The following is an 18532-nucleotide window of genomic DNA, read 5'->3' as shown; positions in this document are numbered from 1 at the left end:
ATGGCCTCCTAACCCATCTTTCCCCCCTCAAGTCTATCCTAACTGTGACCTGTGTGCTTTCTTTGTGACCCTGAGAAAATAATTTTCCTTCCCTGAGCATCAGTGTACTCCCCTATATAATGGGAATAATGATATTAGCACTACTTATTTCACAGGGTACTTAGGAGGAAAGGACTTTGCAATGAGCTAGGTGATAGAGACTGAGCCTGGCATCAGGGAGATTTGAGTTCAAATCCAGCTTCAGATGCTTACTAGTGGGGTGACCCTGGGCAAGTCATTTAAGCCTCAGTTTCCTCAACTTTAAAATGGGGATAATCATAGCACCTCCCTCCCAAGGTTGTTGTCAGGATCAGATGAGATCACATTCGTAAAAGTGCTTAGCACAATGCCTCGCACATAGTAGGTCCTTAATAAATGCTTGTTCCCTTTCCCCCTAAACAGTAAAGTGCTGTATAAAATTGAGATACTGTATTCAGCTTCCTAAATTGGTATTCTCTGTCCCTGCTCCCATCTACTCACTCTTATTGTCTTTGCTCAAAAAACCTCTATAGACACCCTCTTGTCTGGGAAAGGAAGACCAGCCTCCTTAACTGGCTATTCTGGCGCTTCCCTGGGCCACCTCCAATGGACCTTTCCAAAAATTTTCCAACCAACTTCCCCCTACCCTGCACACTTTACCTGCCAGCCATGCTCATCAAAGCTCTAGGAAGCAGCAATGACTTCCTAACTGAGTGATCTCAGACAGATCATTTATGTCCTATGTGCCTCAGTTTCCTCATCTATAAAATGAGAGATTTGAACAAGAGGGCATTTACAATCCTTCCAGCTCTAGGTCTGTGCTCCCACGGTCCTATCATCCCTGTCCATCCTGGGGTTGCCCATAGTATTCAGTATGCCTCGGATGCTAACTTTCCCTACCCTTCTCCCACCCCTCTGCCAAGCCCCTCCACACACACACACACACACACACACACACACACACACACACGCACAGACACACACAAGCAGCCTTTCTACCTGTTGAGAACCTACAGCAGCAGAGTAGTGTAGAGAACAGAGTACCACACTTTTAGTCAGAAAGACACGAATTCAAATCTCGCCTCAGAGTCTTACTAGTTGGGTGATCTTGAGCAAGTCACTTACTTTCTATCTGACTCAGTTTCACCATCTGTATAATGAGGATAATAATAACACCTAACTTCCAGGGTTGTTTTAAAGATAAGATAATATTTATAAAGTGTGTTATAAACTTTAAAGAGCTGTATGAATGTTAGCTATTACTATCATTATCCTTGAAAGCCCAACTCAGATGCCACCTAAATTGCCCAAACTAGGAAGATTTCACTGTAGCTCTCCCTTGGGCAGCTAGGTGGTACAGTGGATAGAGCACTTGTCTTGGAATCAGGAAGACTCATCTTCCTGAGTTCAGATCTGGCCTCAGACACTTCCTAGCTGTGTGACCCTGGGCAAGTCACCTAATCCTGTTTGCCTCAGTTTCCTCATCTGTAAAATGAACTGGGGAAGGAAAATTGCAAACCACTCCAGTATCTCTGCCAAGAAAACCTCAAATGGGGTCATGAAGAATCAGACACAACTGAACGACAAAATCTCTTCCTTGCACTTATCTCATTTCTTTGTATCTTAGTTATTTGCTAATATCTTATTTCCCCAGGAGATTATAAGCCCTTTTAAGATCAGAGACTGTGTAAATGAGGAGACTGGACTAAGTGATCACTTCTATGTCTTGAAGGCCATTCCAGCTTCGCTATTTTATGTTCCATAGCTGAGAGAGAAAAAGGGAAGGGGGAAAGGAAGAGAGAGAGAAGAAGAGAGAAGGAAAGGGAGGGGAAGAGATGATGAGGGACAGAAGGAGAGAGAAGGAAAGGGAGGGAAAGGGAAAAGGAGAAGAAGAGAAGGAGAGAGAGAAGAAAAGAAAGGGGAGAGGGAAAAGGAGAGGGAGAGAAGGAAAGGGAGGAAGTGAGAAAAGGAGAGGAAGAGGGAGACTGAGACAGAGAGATAAACATTGATTAAATACTACGTATCAGGTATCAGTGATGATGGGAAGACAAACACAGGCAAACAAGATAATCTCTGCCCTTACATTCTAATGGAGGAAGACCAGCACAGAAAAGGGATCTGGAAAGGGGGTCACGGTGAATAACACATCCAGATGTTCTATATTCTGTGTTCTAACATTTTCCATTCTGACACCCCTTCTAGGTCTAACAGTTCCAGTTCTAACATTCTGTGACTTCCATGAATCCTTCTTTATCTTATTTCTCTTACCACTGTGATTGGTGGCTAGAGGTGCTTAATAGCCTGGTATAAGTGTACCTTGACATTGCTTGACTTTCTTTTTCACTTGCTTCATTCAACCCCTAGTCCTCTCTAGCCCCACAGCCAATGGGGAAGGGAAAAATGGGCCCAGAATGTCAGCAGATGCTGAGGGTCCCAGAACCTGATGGCTACGTCTTGCCCCAACATGTCATTTGATAAGCCACAAAAGATTGACTGGGCCTTAGTCAAACAGATGCCTCTCAGGACAGGGTCAAATAACTCAGGAAGGCAATCTGGACTATGAGTCAGAAAGCAGAGGCAGCCTTGGAAATCCTCTAGGAACTGAGGCCCCACATTCAATTCAACAAATCTTTTTTTTTTTTTTTTACTAAAGCCTCTTGTGCACCAGGATTTCTGTTAGATAGCCACAGGAGGAAATACAGAGAGGAATAACACACAATTCTCACAGAGCTTACAGTTTAAAAGGGAAGCTATAGCAGGTGCAATATTAATCACGAAGTTTGTGCTCCGGAGCTCCTACCCCATCTTCTATTTGACTGACTAGTCAGGTCCCCAGGGTGTGGCTAGTATGTCCCCTCAGGCCTCTGGGGGTTAGAGGTCATCTGTACAGTACTGTAGAGTTCACCAGAGCCCACCAGTATACTTCCCACCATGATTAGGGGTTGGTTTTCAATTAGTCAGTCAGGATCAATCAATCTGTCCTTGGCTCCCAATGCAGACTTCACCTCCATCAGTTGCTATCCCAGGGACTGTGCTAGAATACTAATGGGAGTGAAGGAAGTTCAAGATCTCTTGACCCTTTAAAACTTACAAGGTCCTCCTCCACAGTCAAACCAAGGCCAGGCCAAAGTCCTTGCTTCCCCATCCCAAGCAGCTTCCCAGGGAGTTATCTAAAATGGTGTCTTATTTCTTGCCTCTCACTTGGATTCTGAATTGGCCTTCAACTTTAGAGATGACCCACAGAGCAGAACCAAGTTTCCTCAGCCAATCAGAATGCTCTTCCTAGTAATATCACTCTAGTACATCCAAGGAATTTCACACTTAATCTCAAGTCTTTGAGTGATTGGTCAAATGACATTTGTTCTCACCTCATCAAGCTCTATGACCATAGACACCTTATCATTTTCAGTGGGTTGGGCTTACCTGATGGATTTAACTCAATCAACTTTACCCTTAGCAATTTTACATTTGCTGTTGTTGTTTTTCAGTCATGTCCGACTCTTTGTGACCCCATTTGGGGTTTTCTCAGCAAAGGTACTGGAGTGATTTGCCATTTCCTTCTCCAGCTCATTTTATAGATGAGGAAACTGAGGCAAACAGGATTAAATGACTTGCCCAGGATCATACAGCTAGTATGTGTTTAAGGCCAGATTTGAACTCAGGTCCTCCTGCCTTCAGGCCAGTGCTCCATCTAGCAGACCCCTCTTACCTTATTCTTCCAATACCAGCTATGTAGCCATAGGCAAGTCATTTGACCTCTTATCCTCAGATTTCTCTTCTTTGAAATGGATATAATAGCAATTGTGCTATTTTTCATGGTTATTATGGTGAAGCCACTTTGTAAACCTTAAAATGCTGAAGAAATATAAGCTGTTATTATGGTTCAGTTGAGGGATGATGAGGGCTAGAATTAGGGTTATGGCCCTGAGAATAAAGAAATGATGGATTCATGAGGCATTGCTAAGGTAGAATTGACTCCCCTGTCTACCAGCTGTGCTCATATGTCTTTTTTTCTCCTCATCATCCTTGCCAACAGAAATTCACTCCAATCAGAGCGGCCCCGTCAACAAGTACCCAGTCTTCACAGAGAGCACTGGTGACCCCAGCCTGCTGGTGTCCCCTCTGCTGGTGGCTGGGGTGGTCATCGGCCTGGTGCTATTTCTGTCCTGTGTGACCATCATTGTGGGCAGCCTGAGGAAGGATGGGCGACTCCGGAACCACCCACACCTGAGGAGGGACCCCACCTATGGTAAGAGAGAAGTGACCCCTCCCCTCTAGATCAGTCTGGGTCCCTGGATGGCCAGAGCATCAGAAGTCCTCACTTGGCCCCAAGGGCTCAAAGGCAGAGCAGCCAGAGGTTGAAGTCAGTTACTCCAGTAACCAATAAATGGCATCCAAAAATTAGAGCTGGAAGGGACTTGAGAACATAGAATGTTAGGACAGAATGTAGAATGTTAGAATTGGAAGGCATTTCAGTGATCTAGAGCAGTAGTGTCCGCTCTTGGGAGTGTTGCTGGCCACCATGAGACTCCTAGTCTACAGTAATGACCTCCTCAAACAGATAGGGAAACTGAGGCTTTAGAGGGGTAATGTGACTTGCCCAAATGATAGATCTGGGACTTAAACCCAGATCTTCTGACCATGCTTCCAATCATTCTGCTGTCCTTCTCTTCAAGTCATAAGTCATTGGGGCAATTGGTGAAAGAGGCTTCCATTTATGTCCAGAGCACCCCCAAACAGTATCCCTCAAAGTTCCAGTGTGACTTATTATGTCCCTGCCAAAAACATGGAAAAACAATATATTGAGTCATTGATTCTTGCTGCTCCCCTGGGATACATTCCATCCCTTGTGGATAGCAAGAAGGAAGGAAATAAGCATTTGCTAAGAACCTACTGTGTACCATGCACTATGCTAAGTGCTTTTATAAATATTATCTCATTTGATCCTTACAATAACCCTGGGAGGTAGATACTCTTATTAATCCCATTTTACAATTGGGGAGACTGAGGCAGACAGTGGTTAAGTGATTTGCCCAGGGTCACACAGCTAGTAAGTCTCTGAGGCCTTTCAGGCCCAGGACTCTGTCCACTACACTATCTACATATGTTCATTCAAATGTGACAGCTAAAGACAAGTGCCAATTGAAACCCTACCTATTCTTTAAGGCTCTGGTGCCACTTCTTCCATGAAGCCTTCCTTGATTTTCTCTGGTGGAAAGTTATTGCTCCCTCTCTGAATGCCCCATAGTACTTTACCAACTTTTTTAGCACTTAGAAGCAGCTAGGTAACTCAGTGAATAGCACACTGGGGTCTGGAGTTAAGAAGACCTGACTTCAAATCTAGCTGTGTGATCCTGGGCAAGTCATTTAACCTCTTTCTCCCTCAGTTTTGTCAGCTGTGAAATGGGGAAGAATAAATAACATGTTTATTCCTTGCATTTCCATTTATGCTCCTTTGAAGAAAGTCCATTATTTAAGTAAGAGTCTGTCCCTTTAGAAATTAAAGCTCTTTGTAACATGTGTTGAATATTAACTTCAGAAATAGCCTTTCATACCAGAAAGTTGGTTTGTCAAGAGGATCCATGTTGTATTCACCCTGACAAAAGCATAATAACTTACTTCTACTAAAAATAATGAGTAATACAAATTATAAGTATCTACAGAAGGCTTCATGGTACATGAAAAATTTGGGTTTGGAGCAAGAAGACCTGCGTTCAAATCCTACCTGTCATTTACTACCTATGTGACCTTGAGCAACTCACTGAACTTTTCTGGGCTTCTGCATCCTTATGTATTCCAGGGTTGTTATGAGGATAAAATGAGATCACATCTTTTAAAAAAAAAATGCTTAGCACTGTGCCTGGCACATAGTAGGTGCTTATTCCCTCCAACTTACATGTAGAATGAGGGTGTTAGATTAGGTGGCTTCTGACATCCTTTCCAGTTCTAAAGTATGGTCCCATGACCTTTAAAGAAACTTATTATAACTGTTGTTATATAGTGAGCTGTTCTTCATTGCTGTGGTCACTTTGGGGTTCCTAGTCTTTATCTACATGAAGAGAATCTTTCAGACATATGGCTCAGTTCAGTTCAATATTTGAACTGATATTGATATTGAACTGAATTGATATTTTTAAGTACCTACCATGTCTAAAGACCTGTGCCTAACACTAGGGAAATAGTGGTTCATGTAGTACAAGCCTGTTCTCAAGATGTTTACAATCTGATGGAACAAAGAAGAACTACACGAGTATATATGGTACAAGAGACAGAGAGATACCTCCAAAGTTGAGTTCCCTGCTAAGTGCTACAAGATATTTGAGAGAGAGAGAGAGCTCACTTTCTTCTTGTGGGAGGAGGGTGGGGAGGCAGGGTTGAAGGCTGGTGTGGAGGTTTCCAAGAAGGCTTCCTGGAAGAAGAACATTCTAGGCATGAGGAATGGCCTGAGCAAAAGCAAAGAGATGGGATGGGGCAAGAGGAAAACCAGAGGTGTAAGGCTGAGCTGGAACAGAGACCTCATGGAGAATACTTGAGAAGAGACTGGACTTGTAGATTACTGTGTAAATGTAGAGACTTTGGAATGGCAGAATTGCAAGTTTCTCCTTTATTCAACAGTGAAGAGTCCTTCCTTCCTCTCTCCCTCCCTCCCTTCTTCTTTCCTTCTTCATTCCTTCCTTCTTTCTTTCCTTCTCTGTCCATCTGTCCACATGGGGAATCATACCCTAATACATATCTATACATGTGGATCCTCTGCCAATTCACCTAAACCTTGCAAGACATCTTGGAGCGTGGGGGCTAGATTTATTTCTCTTTTGTCTTTTTTTTCTCTTCCCTAAATATTTATTCTATCATTTAAAAAAAAACTAGGGCAATTAATTCTTTTGTCTCATGTAATTTCATTTATGATTTTTTGAAATAGAGCTTTGGAAAACCAGGCTTTGACAAAGCCTGCTCGGATTCAAATGGAGCTACTTGACTATGCCTTTAAACTGAAAACGCTCTGCCTCTCACTGACTGGCCAATAACAGATTCCAGTCCAAACCTCACTTGGTCATTGTTTGGGTTTTGGTTGCTCAGAGTGAGGGTAAATAGCAATTGTTTCTGTTCTGGCCAGAAACCCTGAGGGTCTTTTCCCCTCCCAGGCTGATTTTTTTTTTTAAGTAAGCAAACTAGACCATCTTTTGCCTCACTTCTTACCTAGCCTTAAATCACTGAATGGCCTCAGACAAACTGTGACCTGGTAAAGACATTAGCTTAAAAAGGCCAAATTCTCCCACTGTGTTTGGGGCTGTCTCCAGTCGTCCTGACCTGTGTTTTGCCAACTGCAAGATGGCACTTGCATGACTCTGCACCCAGATGACTCTGGAGGAGAGACTGAGGTTGATGACTTTGCATAGCTCTGCCTCACTTAAATCCAATTCACTTGTCAAGTCGAGACATCACCCTCCTGATGTCATTGGTCCTCTTTGAGAATGAAGGCTGAACAACAGCAGTGGAAAGCTACCTTAAGTTTGGAATAGAAGAGTGGCCTAATCATAATGGTACATTAGAAAGACAATTGTATCACCAACAGAACATATTTGGTGCATAAATATTGCTCCTTATCCTAAAATTAAAGGCCTTCCACCACCTGGCTCCAAATAGCATTTCCCCCCTTGTTCACATTATTCCCCCTTTATATGCTCTCCATTCCAACTCACCTGGACTACTGGATCACTGGAACTGACTGTTCTTGCAACTTGACGTTCCGTCACCCACCTCTGTGCATTCGTAGAAGCCACCCCTCATGCCTAGAATGTCCTCAGCTCAACTCGCCTCTCTGTATCCATCTCCTCCTTCAAAGGGTGGTCACGTCTTCAATGAAGACTTTTTTTTATTACTTCAGTTGGAAGTACTCTCCCTCCTCAGGTTTTCCCAGCTCATTTTGCCTGAATCTCTACTTTGTCCCTATCAGATGCTATCTTGTATCTTATTTCTATGTATACATGGCCTCTATCCCCTCTTGGTAAATTGAAAGCTCTTTGAGGGAAAGGAGTGTTGTTTTGCATCTTTGCATCCCCAAGACCAACCCCAGTTTCCTTGTGCACAGTAAGGCACTTTATAGATATTTATTTAAATAAATTTGATTCATTTCCAGTTGGAATCCTGGCAGGACACCTGGGCTTGAGTCCCAGTTCTGCCACCAAGTCATTGAATGACCTTGACCATGACCCCATCTCTAAGCCTCAATTTCATCATCTGTCAAATAGGAAGATTGGATTCGATGGTCTTCAGGTCTCCCTCAGCTTTAAAACGTGCTCTGATCTGTAATCATTCACATTCACTAAGCTGTGCGAGTACAAGGGTTTAGATATCCAGAGAAGAGGCAGGACATTATGGTGTCGGGGAGATAAGTTGGCATGTGCCATATCAGATTGCCTGCCCTGGCAGAGACAATTTGGATCGAGTGGAAAAATGAGGACGTGTACAAGATAAAAAAGACTGTAAAAAAAAAACTTACCCTGAGGCTTGAGGGAACAGGGGAAAGAGACAGATTGGGAAATGTTCCTACAGATAATATACAACCCAGCAGCCCAACAAGGTTATGATGGCTATGGAGGGATTTACACTCTCTTTGATGGGGGTTGCTTCCAGGGAAGAGGCAGGGCAAAAGGACTGAGGAAGACTGGTACTTGAGTAAGAAAGAGCCTGGGTTTAGGTCTTCTTTGTGACATTTAGTAGTAATGTGTCCATGGGCAAGCCACTTAACTTGGAGGTAGCTAGGTGGATCAGTGGAGTCAGGGAGACTTGAGTTCAAATACTGCCTCAGACTTTCTAGTTCTGTTTCTTTGGAAAATCACTTAACCTTTCTCAGCTTTGATTGATTTAGATTCAATGGCCTCTATGGTCCCTTCCAGCTCTAAATCTATGATTCTGTGATCCCATGAATCTTTCTGAGCCTTAGTTTCCTCATATGTAAAACAGAGTTGATATCTGTACTACCTACCTCATAGTGTGTCATGAGCATTAATAATAATAATAATAATAATTACCATGTCTATAGTACTATAAGGTTTACCAAGGGCTTTTCTCATGTTTTATTAGGTAGGACAAGTATTATAATAATAATTTTACATGTGGGGAAATTGAGACTCAGAAAGGTTATTAATAATTGTAATTCATGTTTATATGGTGATTTAAAAAACTCTTTATATATGTTATCTCATTTGGTCATCACAATACCCCTGGGAATGATTATTTTCCCCATTTTAGAGATAGGGAAACTGAAGTTGATAGAGAATAACTTGCCCAGGGTCACACAACTAGGTGGTGTATGAAGCAGGAGTTGAATTCAACTCTTCCTGACTCCAGGTCTAGTATTGTGTATTCTCTCTGCCACCTGCTCTGTCCCATTGGCCCTAAGTGACCTACTCCTGGTTATATAGCTAATATGAGATGATGGGCCTAAATTGCTTTGAAGTCCCACATAATTGGGAGTTATTATTACCATTATTAATATGAGTCACTCTTTGCAATGCCTCAAGGCACAAAGAAGTCTCTTGCTGCCAGGAAGGCAGAGGGAGGAGGCCCTTGGCATTGTGGCATGATCCTAGGTGAGTCAGCAGCTCAGGGAGACAGATTTGCTCCACTCTTGATTCTCTGCCTCACCTTTGGAGGCCCTGACCTTCTGTACAGCCGACTCAGTGCATTAGTAAATTAGTTTTTGATCCATTTGGCTAGCTATCCCTAAAACAAAAGCGCTGGTGCTCCACAGGGGATGAGTAGAGCAGGATAGTGGGTTAGCTTAGAAACTCAGTAGAGCTCAGGAGTCTCTGCCTGACCTGTCTCTATCCCCTGAGTCCCCTCATTTTCTCATCCATCAAATGAAGACGTTGGACTAGATCATCTTAAAGGTCCCTTCCATCCTTGAGATTCTGTGGTTCAAGATCCCACTGTCCCTGACTCTGTATTCTGTTTCACTAGGCTAAGCTAAGTATTTCATTTTAACTTTTATTTCAAGATGGGAATCCTCCTTTAACCGACTGCAGCCACTTCCCTTATTGGGTGTCAGACCAACCTTTCTACAGATGGAGACACCGAGCCAAGAGCTGTGGGCCACACTAGTGCCCTGTTGATAAAACTGTGAATTATTTCAACCATTCTATAAAGCAGTTTGGAATTATGCAAACAATGTGGATAAATCATCCATGCCCTTTGCCCCAGAGATTATACTTCTAGGTATATACACCAAGGAGGTCATTGACAAAGGGAAAGACTCCATATACACTAGCATTTTTATAGCAAAACGTTTAATGGTGGCAAAGAACTAGAGACAAAATGGATTCCCATCAGCTGGGGGATGGCTAACCAAATTGTGATACCTGAATGTAATGGCCTGTTACTTATGCTAAAGAAGCAACAGACATGATGTTTGTTGTGGTCTTCCACCAGAGAAACATGGAGAGATTGACCTGACTGATACAAGTGAAATAAACTGAGATAAGAGAACACAGTGGCATTCAGAGGCTACTGGTTTAGAGAAAGAATAATGGAGCTGTTCATGCAGGTGCCACCAGACCATGATGTCACCGAATGGAACTCAGTTTATGTGCTGCACAGTCATAGAATATTCATGGAATTTTAAAGCTGAGAGATCTTAGAACACAGACTGTTAGAGCTGGAATAACCTCAGAACAGAGAATATCAGAGATTTTAGGAACCATAGAGCCAGAAGGGATATGAGATATAATATCAATGGTAGAAGAGACCTAAAATATAAAATGTTTTTAAAAAATCGAATGCTAGATGTAGAAAGAACCTTAGAATGTATAATATCAGAGATGGAAGCAATCTTAATTTTAGAGGCTAGAAGATACCTTAGACTTCATCTAACCTAACAATCCTTCCCTTGCCTTCCTCCCTCTCACCATTTTACAAATAAAGAAATGGAAGCCAACGTATCACCTACAGCAGTGTAGGCTTCCAGAAGTCATGATGCTTCAAGATCTCCTCAAAACCTTCAGGAGGACCTATGTATGTGCCTTCCTGGGTGAAAGAAGAAGATTCCAAAGGAAGGCGGGGGAGGACTAAAGTTTAAGAGAAGAGCCAAATTCTCTATTTTCCATGCTAATAGAGAAGCCAGATAATACAGTTCTAGGATGATAGCTGACAACCCCAATTCTTCTTTCCCTGGGCAGATAGATATTCAGATGAATTTCCATTATAGCCTTTGAGAGAGGCAACCATGGAGGGAAAAAATAAATCTTTCTCCACATACTCCAGTGATAATGCTCACACTGAATAATCTACAGGAAGAAAATTGAGTTGGTTGTATAATTTTTCTCCTCAACAGTGTGGCTACCCTAACCCTGTACAGCTCAGACTTTTGCTTAATCTTCATCATCATCATCATCATCATCATCACCATTCACATTTCTGTAGGGCTTTAAAGCTTCTCAAAGGCTTTCCTCATAGCAGTCCTGCGAGGTGGATGGTGCACATAGCGTTATTCCCATTTTGATAGTTGAAAGACATTTATATTGATGAAGCAACTTGTTCAAGGTCACGGGGTGGTAAGTGCCAGGCGTTGAACCCGCCCGTCCAGACACCAAGACACATGTTCTTTACACCACGATCTTCACCAGACTTGTCCAGCCAAGGTCTGCTGCTACTACTCTCTCAAACCCATTGCCATTCCCTTTCCTGGATGCAGGGAATGAGAGCTTAACTCTTCTTTTCCAGCTCCAGATGGCTTCTCCTATGGTGGCTCTGTTGGAGAGCTGAGATCCACCTGCATTGAGGAGTTCCCTCCTGCCTTCGACTTTGGTGCCTACATGGAGACACTGTCCCAAATCAACGTGCTGTACCCAGACTCACCACCAGGGTAAGGAATTCTCAAAGATCTTGGGATCAAAGAATCACAGAATTTAAAGATAATTTCGTTGGAGGATTTTACGCTAGTCAAATGCCCTTGTTTTACAGATGAGGAAAGCGAGGCTTAGAAAGGGGACGTGACTTGTTCAAAGTCACACAGCTAGCAAGTAGCAATGGTAGGATTCAATCCCAGGTCCTCTGAAAAGCTAATAGTCTTTCCATCAAAGTCCTTATTACATGAATATTAGTGAAATTATCTCCTATTGGGGCTTTCCCAGTGAGGATTATAATGTGACTGATAATGGCTACATCCTAAGTGTTAACCGAATTCTATATGGCAGGAAGAACCAATAAGATAAAGGTACAGAGATTTCTAAGTGAAAATGCTTTGTAATTACCTTGTGGATATTATGCCTATTACTTTGGATTTTTGTAATGTTTATTTTTGTTGATGATTGCTAGGTTCCTAATGATATAAATCAGTTGCCCCTTCTATGGGGTGTATTGCAACCTCCGCCCACTCCAATGGGACAGAAGCTGCATGAGGGCAGAGACTGCTTCATTTGCCTGGTATCCCAAGAGTACAATGCTTTTGTACCTCAGAGAGACCCCTCTGTGATTGTCACAGGACAATCTATTTCCCTTACCTTTATAGAGATGGACGATGGCAGCATCCTTGAATTCCTGGGGGATAACCTCCTCTTGCCATATACCCCAGAAGATTTCAGTCAGCTTTTGTATGAGCTGCCTTGTACCCCCACCTTGTAAATCTCAGCTGGAATATAACCAGCACCAGGTGCTTTGCCATAGGACAGGAGCCTAATGGCATTCAAAACCTCTTCTTCAGCTGGAAATTCAGCTGGGGAGAGATTGACTTGAACGGGAAGTAAATGGTCAATGGCTTCAGCACTGATTGATGACAGTCTGCTGAGAACATTATAGAAATGTTCAGCCATCTCTCTAAGATCATGTCCTTATCACTAATCAATGTAGCTCCATCAGCACTGAGTAGTTGAAATTTGCCATAGGTCTTTGGCCCATAAATGGCCAAGAATCCTGCATCTCTCTAAGCTTTGCTTATACTTTACTTTTGATGGAATAGGTGCTTAATAAATGCTTATCAAATAAATGAATGAATGAATGAGGAAGGGCAGCCTCTGGGACAGGGCCAGCTCTTAGAGACTGATTGCAGCTGATATGATAATATCATCCCTTTGTCATGATTTTTTCAACCTGAGAACCCAGAAGAGTTCTTGTCTATAAAGCTCTCACTAAACAAGGTTTATAAATACTTCCTGCTCTAAAAGAAAAACAAAGTAAGAAGAAGCATCTTCTCTCAAGGTCCTGGTGGAGGGAAGGAATGTAGGCTCAGATCAGTGCTGACTTGGGGACCTGGGAGGGACGTTGTTGTTATTCAGTCATTCAGTCCTGACCCCTGGACCATAGCATGCCAGGCCCTTCTGTCCTCCACTATCTCTTGAAGTCTGTTCAAGTTCATGCTCATTGTTTCCATGACACTATCCATCCATCTCACCCTCTTCTGTCCCTTTTTCCTTTTGCCTTCAATCTTTCCCAACATCAGGGTCTTTTCCAATGAGTCCCATCTTCTCATTTTGTAGCCAAAGAATTTAAGCTTCACTTTCAGTATTTGACCTTCCAGTAAAGAGCCTGAGTTAATTTCTTTTAGTATTGACTGATTTGTTCTTCTTGCTGTCCGAGGGACTCTCAAAAGTCTTCTCCAGGACCACAATTTGATTCTGCCGTGCTCAAATTTCCTTATAATGCAACTCTCACAGCCATACATTGTTACTAGAAAAACCATAGCTTTGATTTTGTCAACAAGGTGATGTCTCTGCTTTTTAGTATGCTGTGTAGATTTGCCATAGTTTTCCATCTAAGGAGCAAGCATCTTTTAATTCCATGGCTGCAGTATCTGTCTGCAGTGATCTTTGAGACCAAGAATATAAAATCTGACACTGCTTCCATTTCTTCTCCCTCTGTTTGCCAGGAAGTGATGGGACCAGTTGTCAAGGTCTTAGTTTTTTTGACGTTAAAGCTTCAAGCCAGCTTTTACACTCTCCTCTTTCACTTTCATCCAAAGGCTTCGTAATTCTTCTTCACTTTCTGCTGTCAGAAGGGGGAAAGGGCTGGTGCTTTTCCTCGGACAGGAGAGTGGGAGAACAAAGCAGGGACTTCTCTTGCTCATTTCCATGTTCTAACAACCTGTGAGTAGTACAAACTGCCCCACTGGGGCCCCAACTGGCCAGTTCCGGTTGGGCAATGCAGCTCCTTCCTTCTCTTCCCCTTTCTTCCTCTCCTCTCCTCTCTTCTCTCCTTTCCTTTCCTCCTCTCTCTGTACACATAGGGTATATACAGCCTTTATCTGTGGGTGCTTTGCCTAAAGGAATGTAAATTTTAATCTCTGATCAAGATCAAGATATCTTGGGGTTTAGGGGCTAGACTTCTTTAAGGACCTGCCTTAAACCCAAATCACTCTGGCTCTCACTGATTGGCCAATAATAGGTCCCAAACCTGGTGATTGTTTGAGCCCATATGGCTCAGAATGAATGTGAATAGCAACTGTTTCTGTTTTCCACCAGAAACCCTGAAGGTCTTCCCCTCCCAGACTGATATTTTTGTTGTTGTTGTCTAGGTAAAAGAGGCCATTCTTTGCCTCATTTCTTACTTAACCTTAATCACTGAATGGGTGTTGCCTCAATCAAACTGCCAAGGTCTCTCCCACTGCATCCAGGGCTATCTCCAGTCCTCCTGATCTCTCTCTTGCCACTGGACCCACATGGCTCCAGAGAATATGAGCCTGGTGACTGCACAGCCCTCCCTCACTTAAATCCAATTTGCTTGCAAGTCATGGCATCACCTTCCTGATGTCATGGTCCTCTTCAAGAAAGAAGGACAAACAACATCTACAACAACAACAATAAACTGACCCTCCTTGACCAGGTTTTCATTAACTGTGAGGGCAGTATGGCAGTGGGGTTGTGTAATGACATTAAACAAGCTGATATTTCCATAGTTCTTTAAGATTTGCAAAGGACCTTCCTCACAACAGCAATTTTATAGACCAAGACACTGAAACTCAGACAGATTAGTGATTTGCCCATGCTCACCCAGCTAGTGGCAAGGCTGGGTTTTAAACCCAGGTCTTGGAACTCCAAATTCTTCTTCTTTCTACTCTACCACACAGCCTCAAAGAACAGAGCTGTGTTTTTCAAACTCCAGGGCTGAGCCAAGTATCGGGTTGAATGATTCTGATCTCTCTGAGACAATGGGACTATAACCTATATTGGTTATATGTCATTTTCTTCCCTTGATTGAGGGAAGAATCGATCAGAAACGTGATGCCATGAAGTGTAAAACACCCCCAGCCCCTCATTGCCATCTGGTTAGTTTCTGAACTGTCTGATTGGAAAGATGAGCCAATAAGGTTGGTCCACTGAGCACAGATGGGTGAATGCTCAAATCAGTGCGGCAGTGCTGGAGGGAGCTGAGGGAGAGAGGCACCATTCACATCTGGAGTGATGAGGGAGCCTGGAGTCCTGGCTTGGGGTTTCTGGCCTTGCAAAGAACATAGGCCATGTTAAGCCTGAGGAATTTAATTTAAGGATTAGATTAGAAAGCTTAGGTGCCACTCAGTCTGGAACTGAGTAGATTGCTTTTATCTGCACGTCTAATGACCTTCTCCTGGTATATCATTTCTCATTTTGTATATTCTATTTCCTTTGTGAATGAACCCTAGAAAACACACTCCAATGGCCCAAAGCTAAATTGTGGCCACAGGGGAAAAAAAAAAACAGGAGAGGAATTAGTAATTGAATGTGACAGATTTCTAAACCCAAGGAGATAGGCTGGCTCTGAACAGACTGTTAGGCCTAGGAGAAGCAGCATCTTGTGCTGGAAAGAGCCCTGAATCTGGAGACTGGTTCTGGTTCTGGTTCTCTTTGGATCTGAACATGTCAGTACAGACCCCCCCCCACCTCTTCTCAATAAACACTCATGGCTCCCTATTATGCCTACAATCAAATAGAAAATCTCATATTTGACTTTTAAAGTCCTTCCTAACCCGGCCCTCCCCCACCTTTCCAGTCTTCTTACACCATATTCCTCTTTACATTCTCCATGACACGGGCCTCCTTGCCATTCCACACACAAGATACCCCCCTCTCCCAATTCCAGGCATTTTCCCTGGCTGTCCCCCATGCCTGGAATTTTCTCCCTCCTCACCTCTGTCCCCTGGCCTCCCTGGCTTCCTTCATGTCTCAGTTAAAATCCTACCTTCTGCAAGAAGCCTTTCCAGGCCCTTTATTGATCCTCTCTGGTCTGTATGGTAGTAGTTTGCATGTTGTTTTCCTCATTGGACTGGAAGCTCCCATTTCTGGGCCTTTCTTTGCATCCCCAGGGCCAAGCCCAGTGCCTGGCATACAGTAAGTGTTTAATAAATGTTTCTTGACTTAACCGCTCTGTGCCTTGGTTTCCTCATGTGTAAAATGAGGTGGTGGGACTTGGTGACCTCCAAGGTCCCTTCTAGTTTTAAAGCTATGACTTTTTGATCCTATTACTGGCTAGTTCCTATGTACACAGCAACCTAAGGTTTTCAACAACTCCATAAGGTAGGTGTTATTCCCATTCCCATTTGACAGATGAGATAAGTGAGGCCCAGGCAGGTTAAACAACTTACCCAAGGTGAGGAAATTGAGTTAGAGGTAACAGAGGCAATATTGGAACCCAGGTTCCCTGGCCCCAGTGATTGATCGTTCTTGTCATTTGGACAGCCTCCAAGTGGAAGAAATGGTGCCCTGAGAGGCCAAATCAGGTTAGCAAGGCCTAAGATTCAGGATCTGATTTTTTTTTATAGGGTGCCAGGTAATATACATTCCCTTCCAGCCTAGACTCTGACTAGGAGGCAGTATGGTACTATGGGAAGAAACGTGGGTTCAAATTCCAACCTCTACCATTTATTAACTTGAACTGATCTGAAATAAGTGGCTTTCCTTATCTGGGCCTGTGTTCTCATATGTAAAATGAAAGAGCGGACTGGATGAACTCTAACATTTGAATCCTCAGGTGATACAACCCACCACATAACTGGTAAAGAGCCAAATAACTGAGCCTCTCATCACTTGTCATTCCTCTCTCCTATCTTCTGCGGGGTCTCATGTTCTACGAGCTCACTCTCAGGAAATTTGAAAGTAGATGGGTAGCACATCAGAGCTGGAAAGGACTTTACACAGTATCAGTCAAACCTTCTCATCTTAGCGAGGGGAGGATACGCAGGTCCAGAGAGGGGAGGTCACTTGTCTGAGGTCACACAGCAGCAGCAGCTGGACCAGATCCCTTTCATGTGTGTTTTCTTAAAAGCAGCCGCTTGCTTGCAAGAAGGAGTTTTGAGGGTCTTTGAAATGGTTAGGAAGAACTGGGCATCAGAGCCCCATGGTTTGGTCAGGGTCCTGAGGGGCTCCAGAACTGTCCCACTCCAGATAGCTACTTGCTCAATCCATCCTGACAGCCCTGAAGAGGTCACCAGCACCCCTCCCCAGGGGCTGCTGATTCCCTCATGAATCCTCAAGCCTCTGCACTGCCTGTCACATTGATTCCATGAGAGGTATTCTGCCAGATGACAGGCCTGAAGGGAAAGCAGACAAGCTGATGTATCTCTGCCCTTCACGGCCTCCAATGGGCTTAGTCAGACAAGACATGCTCTTGTCCCGTTCCTTTGGAGAGTTTCCTCTGCTCTAAGACACTTGTAAACCCCAGGCAAGGGGGTAACTTATGGGCCTGACAAGAGGCCCTATGTCCCAAGCACCCCTGAGGACACCGTTGGGAGTTTCTCTCTCTACCCCTCCACAATTCATGCCTTTCCATCCCCCCCCCACTTTCATTTGACAACAAAAACAACACCACATAGTAATAAATCTCCTTTTTCTCCTTTCTTCTAACTATAAAATGTTAAAGCTGGAGGAGACCTAAGAACATGGAATATTAGAACATTGTACATAGAATGGCTGCCTTCTGAGGTAATTCCCTACCTCACTCTGGCTGAAAGAACCATAGCTATTCACCAGCCCAAACCCATTGCTGTTCGTCATGGAAGCTATGACCTACTCTCAAATTTCCATTCACCCCTCAGGCACCTGGTGCCCCCATTCCCAGTGACTCCCCATCATGGTACTGAACATAGCAAAGACACCCAGTCGGCTTAGACTACTGCAACTCAGAACTCGTATGCTCAAGCAATCCGTTAGCCTCAGCCTTCCCAGTAGCAGGGACTGTAGACATGTCCCATCACAACCAGCAGGACATAGAGTATTAAAGCAGGAAGGAATCTAGGAACAGAGACTCTTAGAGGCAGAAGGGACATTGTTGTGTTATTGTTCAATCATCTTCAACTCTTTGTTTTCTTGGGGGTTTTCTTGGCAAAGCTACTGGAGTGGTTTGCCATGTTCTTCTCCAGCTCATTTTACAGATGAGGAAACTGAGGCAAACAGGGTTAAGTAACTTGCCCAGGTGAAGTGACTTATGGCTACTAAGGGTCTGAGGCCAGATTTGACCTCATATTAAGATGAGTCTTCCAGGCCGTGCACTCTGTGCACTCTGGCGCCACCTGGCTGTCCCAAAAAGGGGCGTTAGGGAAACTAATCAAATG

The 18532-nt window shown here is 43.6% G+C and overlaps 1 protein-coding gene across 4 annotated transcripts in view; it reads left to right on the top strand.

The window, feature by feature from the left end:
* Positions 1–18532, top strand: part of BEAN1 (brain expressed associated with NEDD4 1) — a 97252-nt gene that overhangs the window by 64843 nt on the left and 13877 nt on the right. For all 4 annotated transcript variants that reach the window (XM_078149444.1, XM_078149446.1, XM_078149445.1 and 1 more), the window contains 2 exons: positions 4055–4267; positions 11740–11881. In XM_078149444.1, coding sequence (XP_078005570.1) covers positions 4055–4267; positions 11740–11881 — 355 coding nt within the window. The remainder of the gene's footprint in view (positions 1–4054; positions 4268–11739; positions 11882–18532) is intronic.

This window comes from Phascolarctos cinereus, unplaced genomic scaffold (genome assembly GCF_003287225.1).
Source record: "Phascolarctos cinereus isolate Bilbo 61053 unplaced genomic scaffold, phaCin_HiC Scaffold_2;HRSCAF=192, whole genome shotgun sequence".
NCBI classification, from domain to species: Eukaryota; Metazoa; Chordata; class Mammalia; order Diprotodontia; family Phascolarctidae; genus Phascolarctos; species Phascolarctos cinereus.
This window is presented reverse-complemented; position numbering and strand designations above follow the sequence as displayed.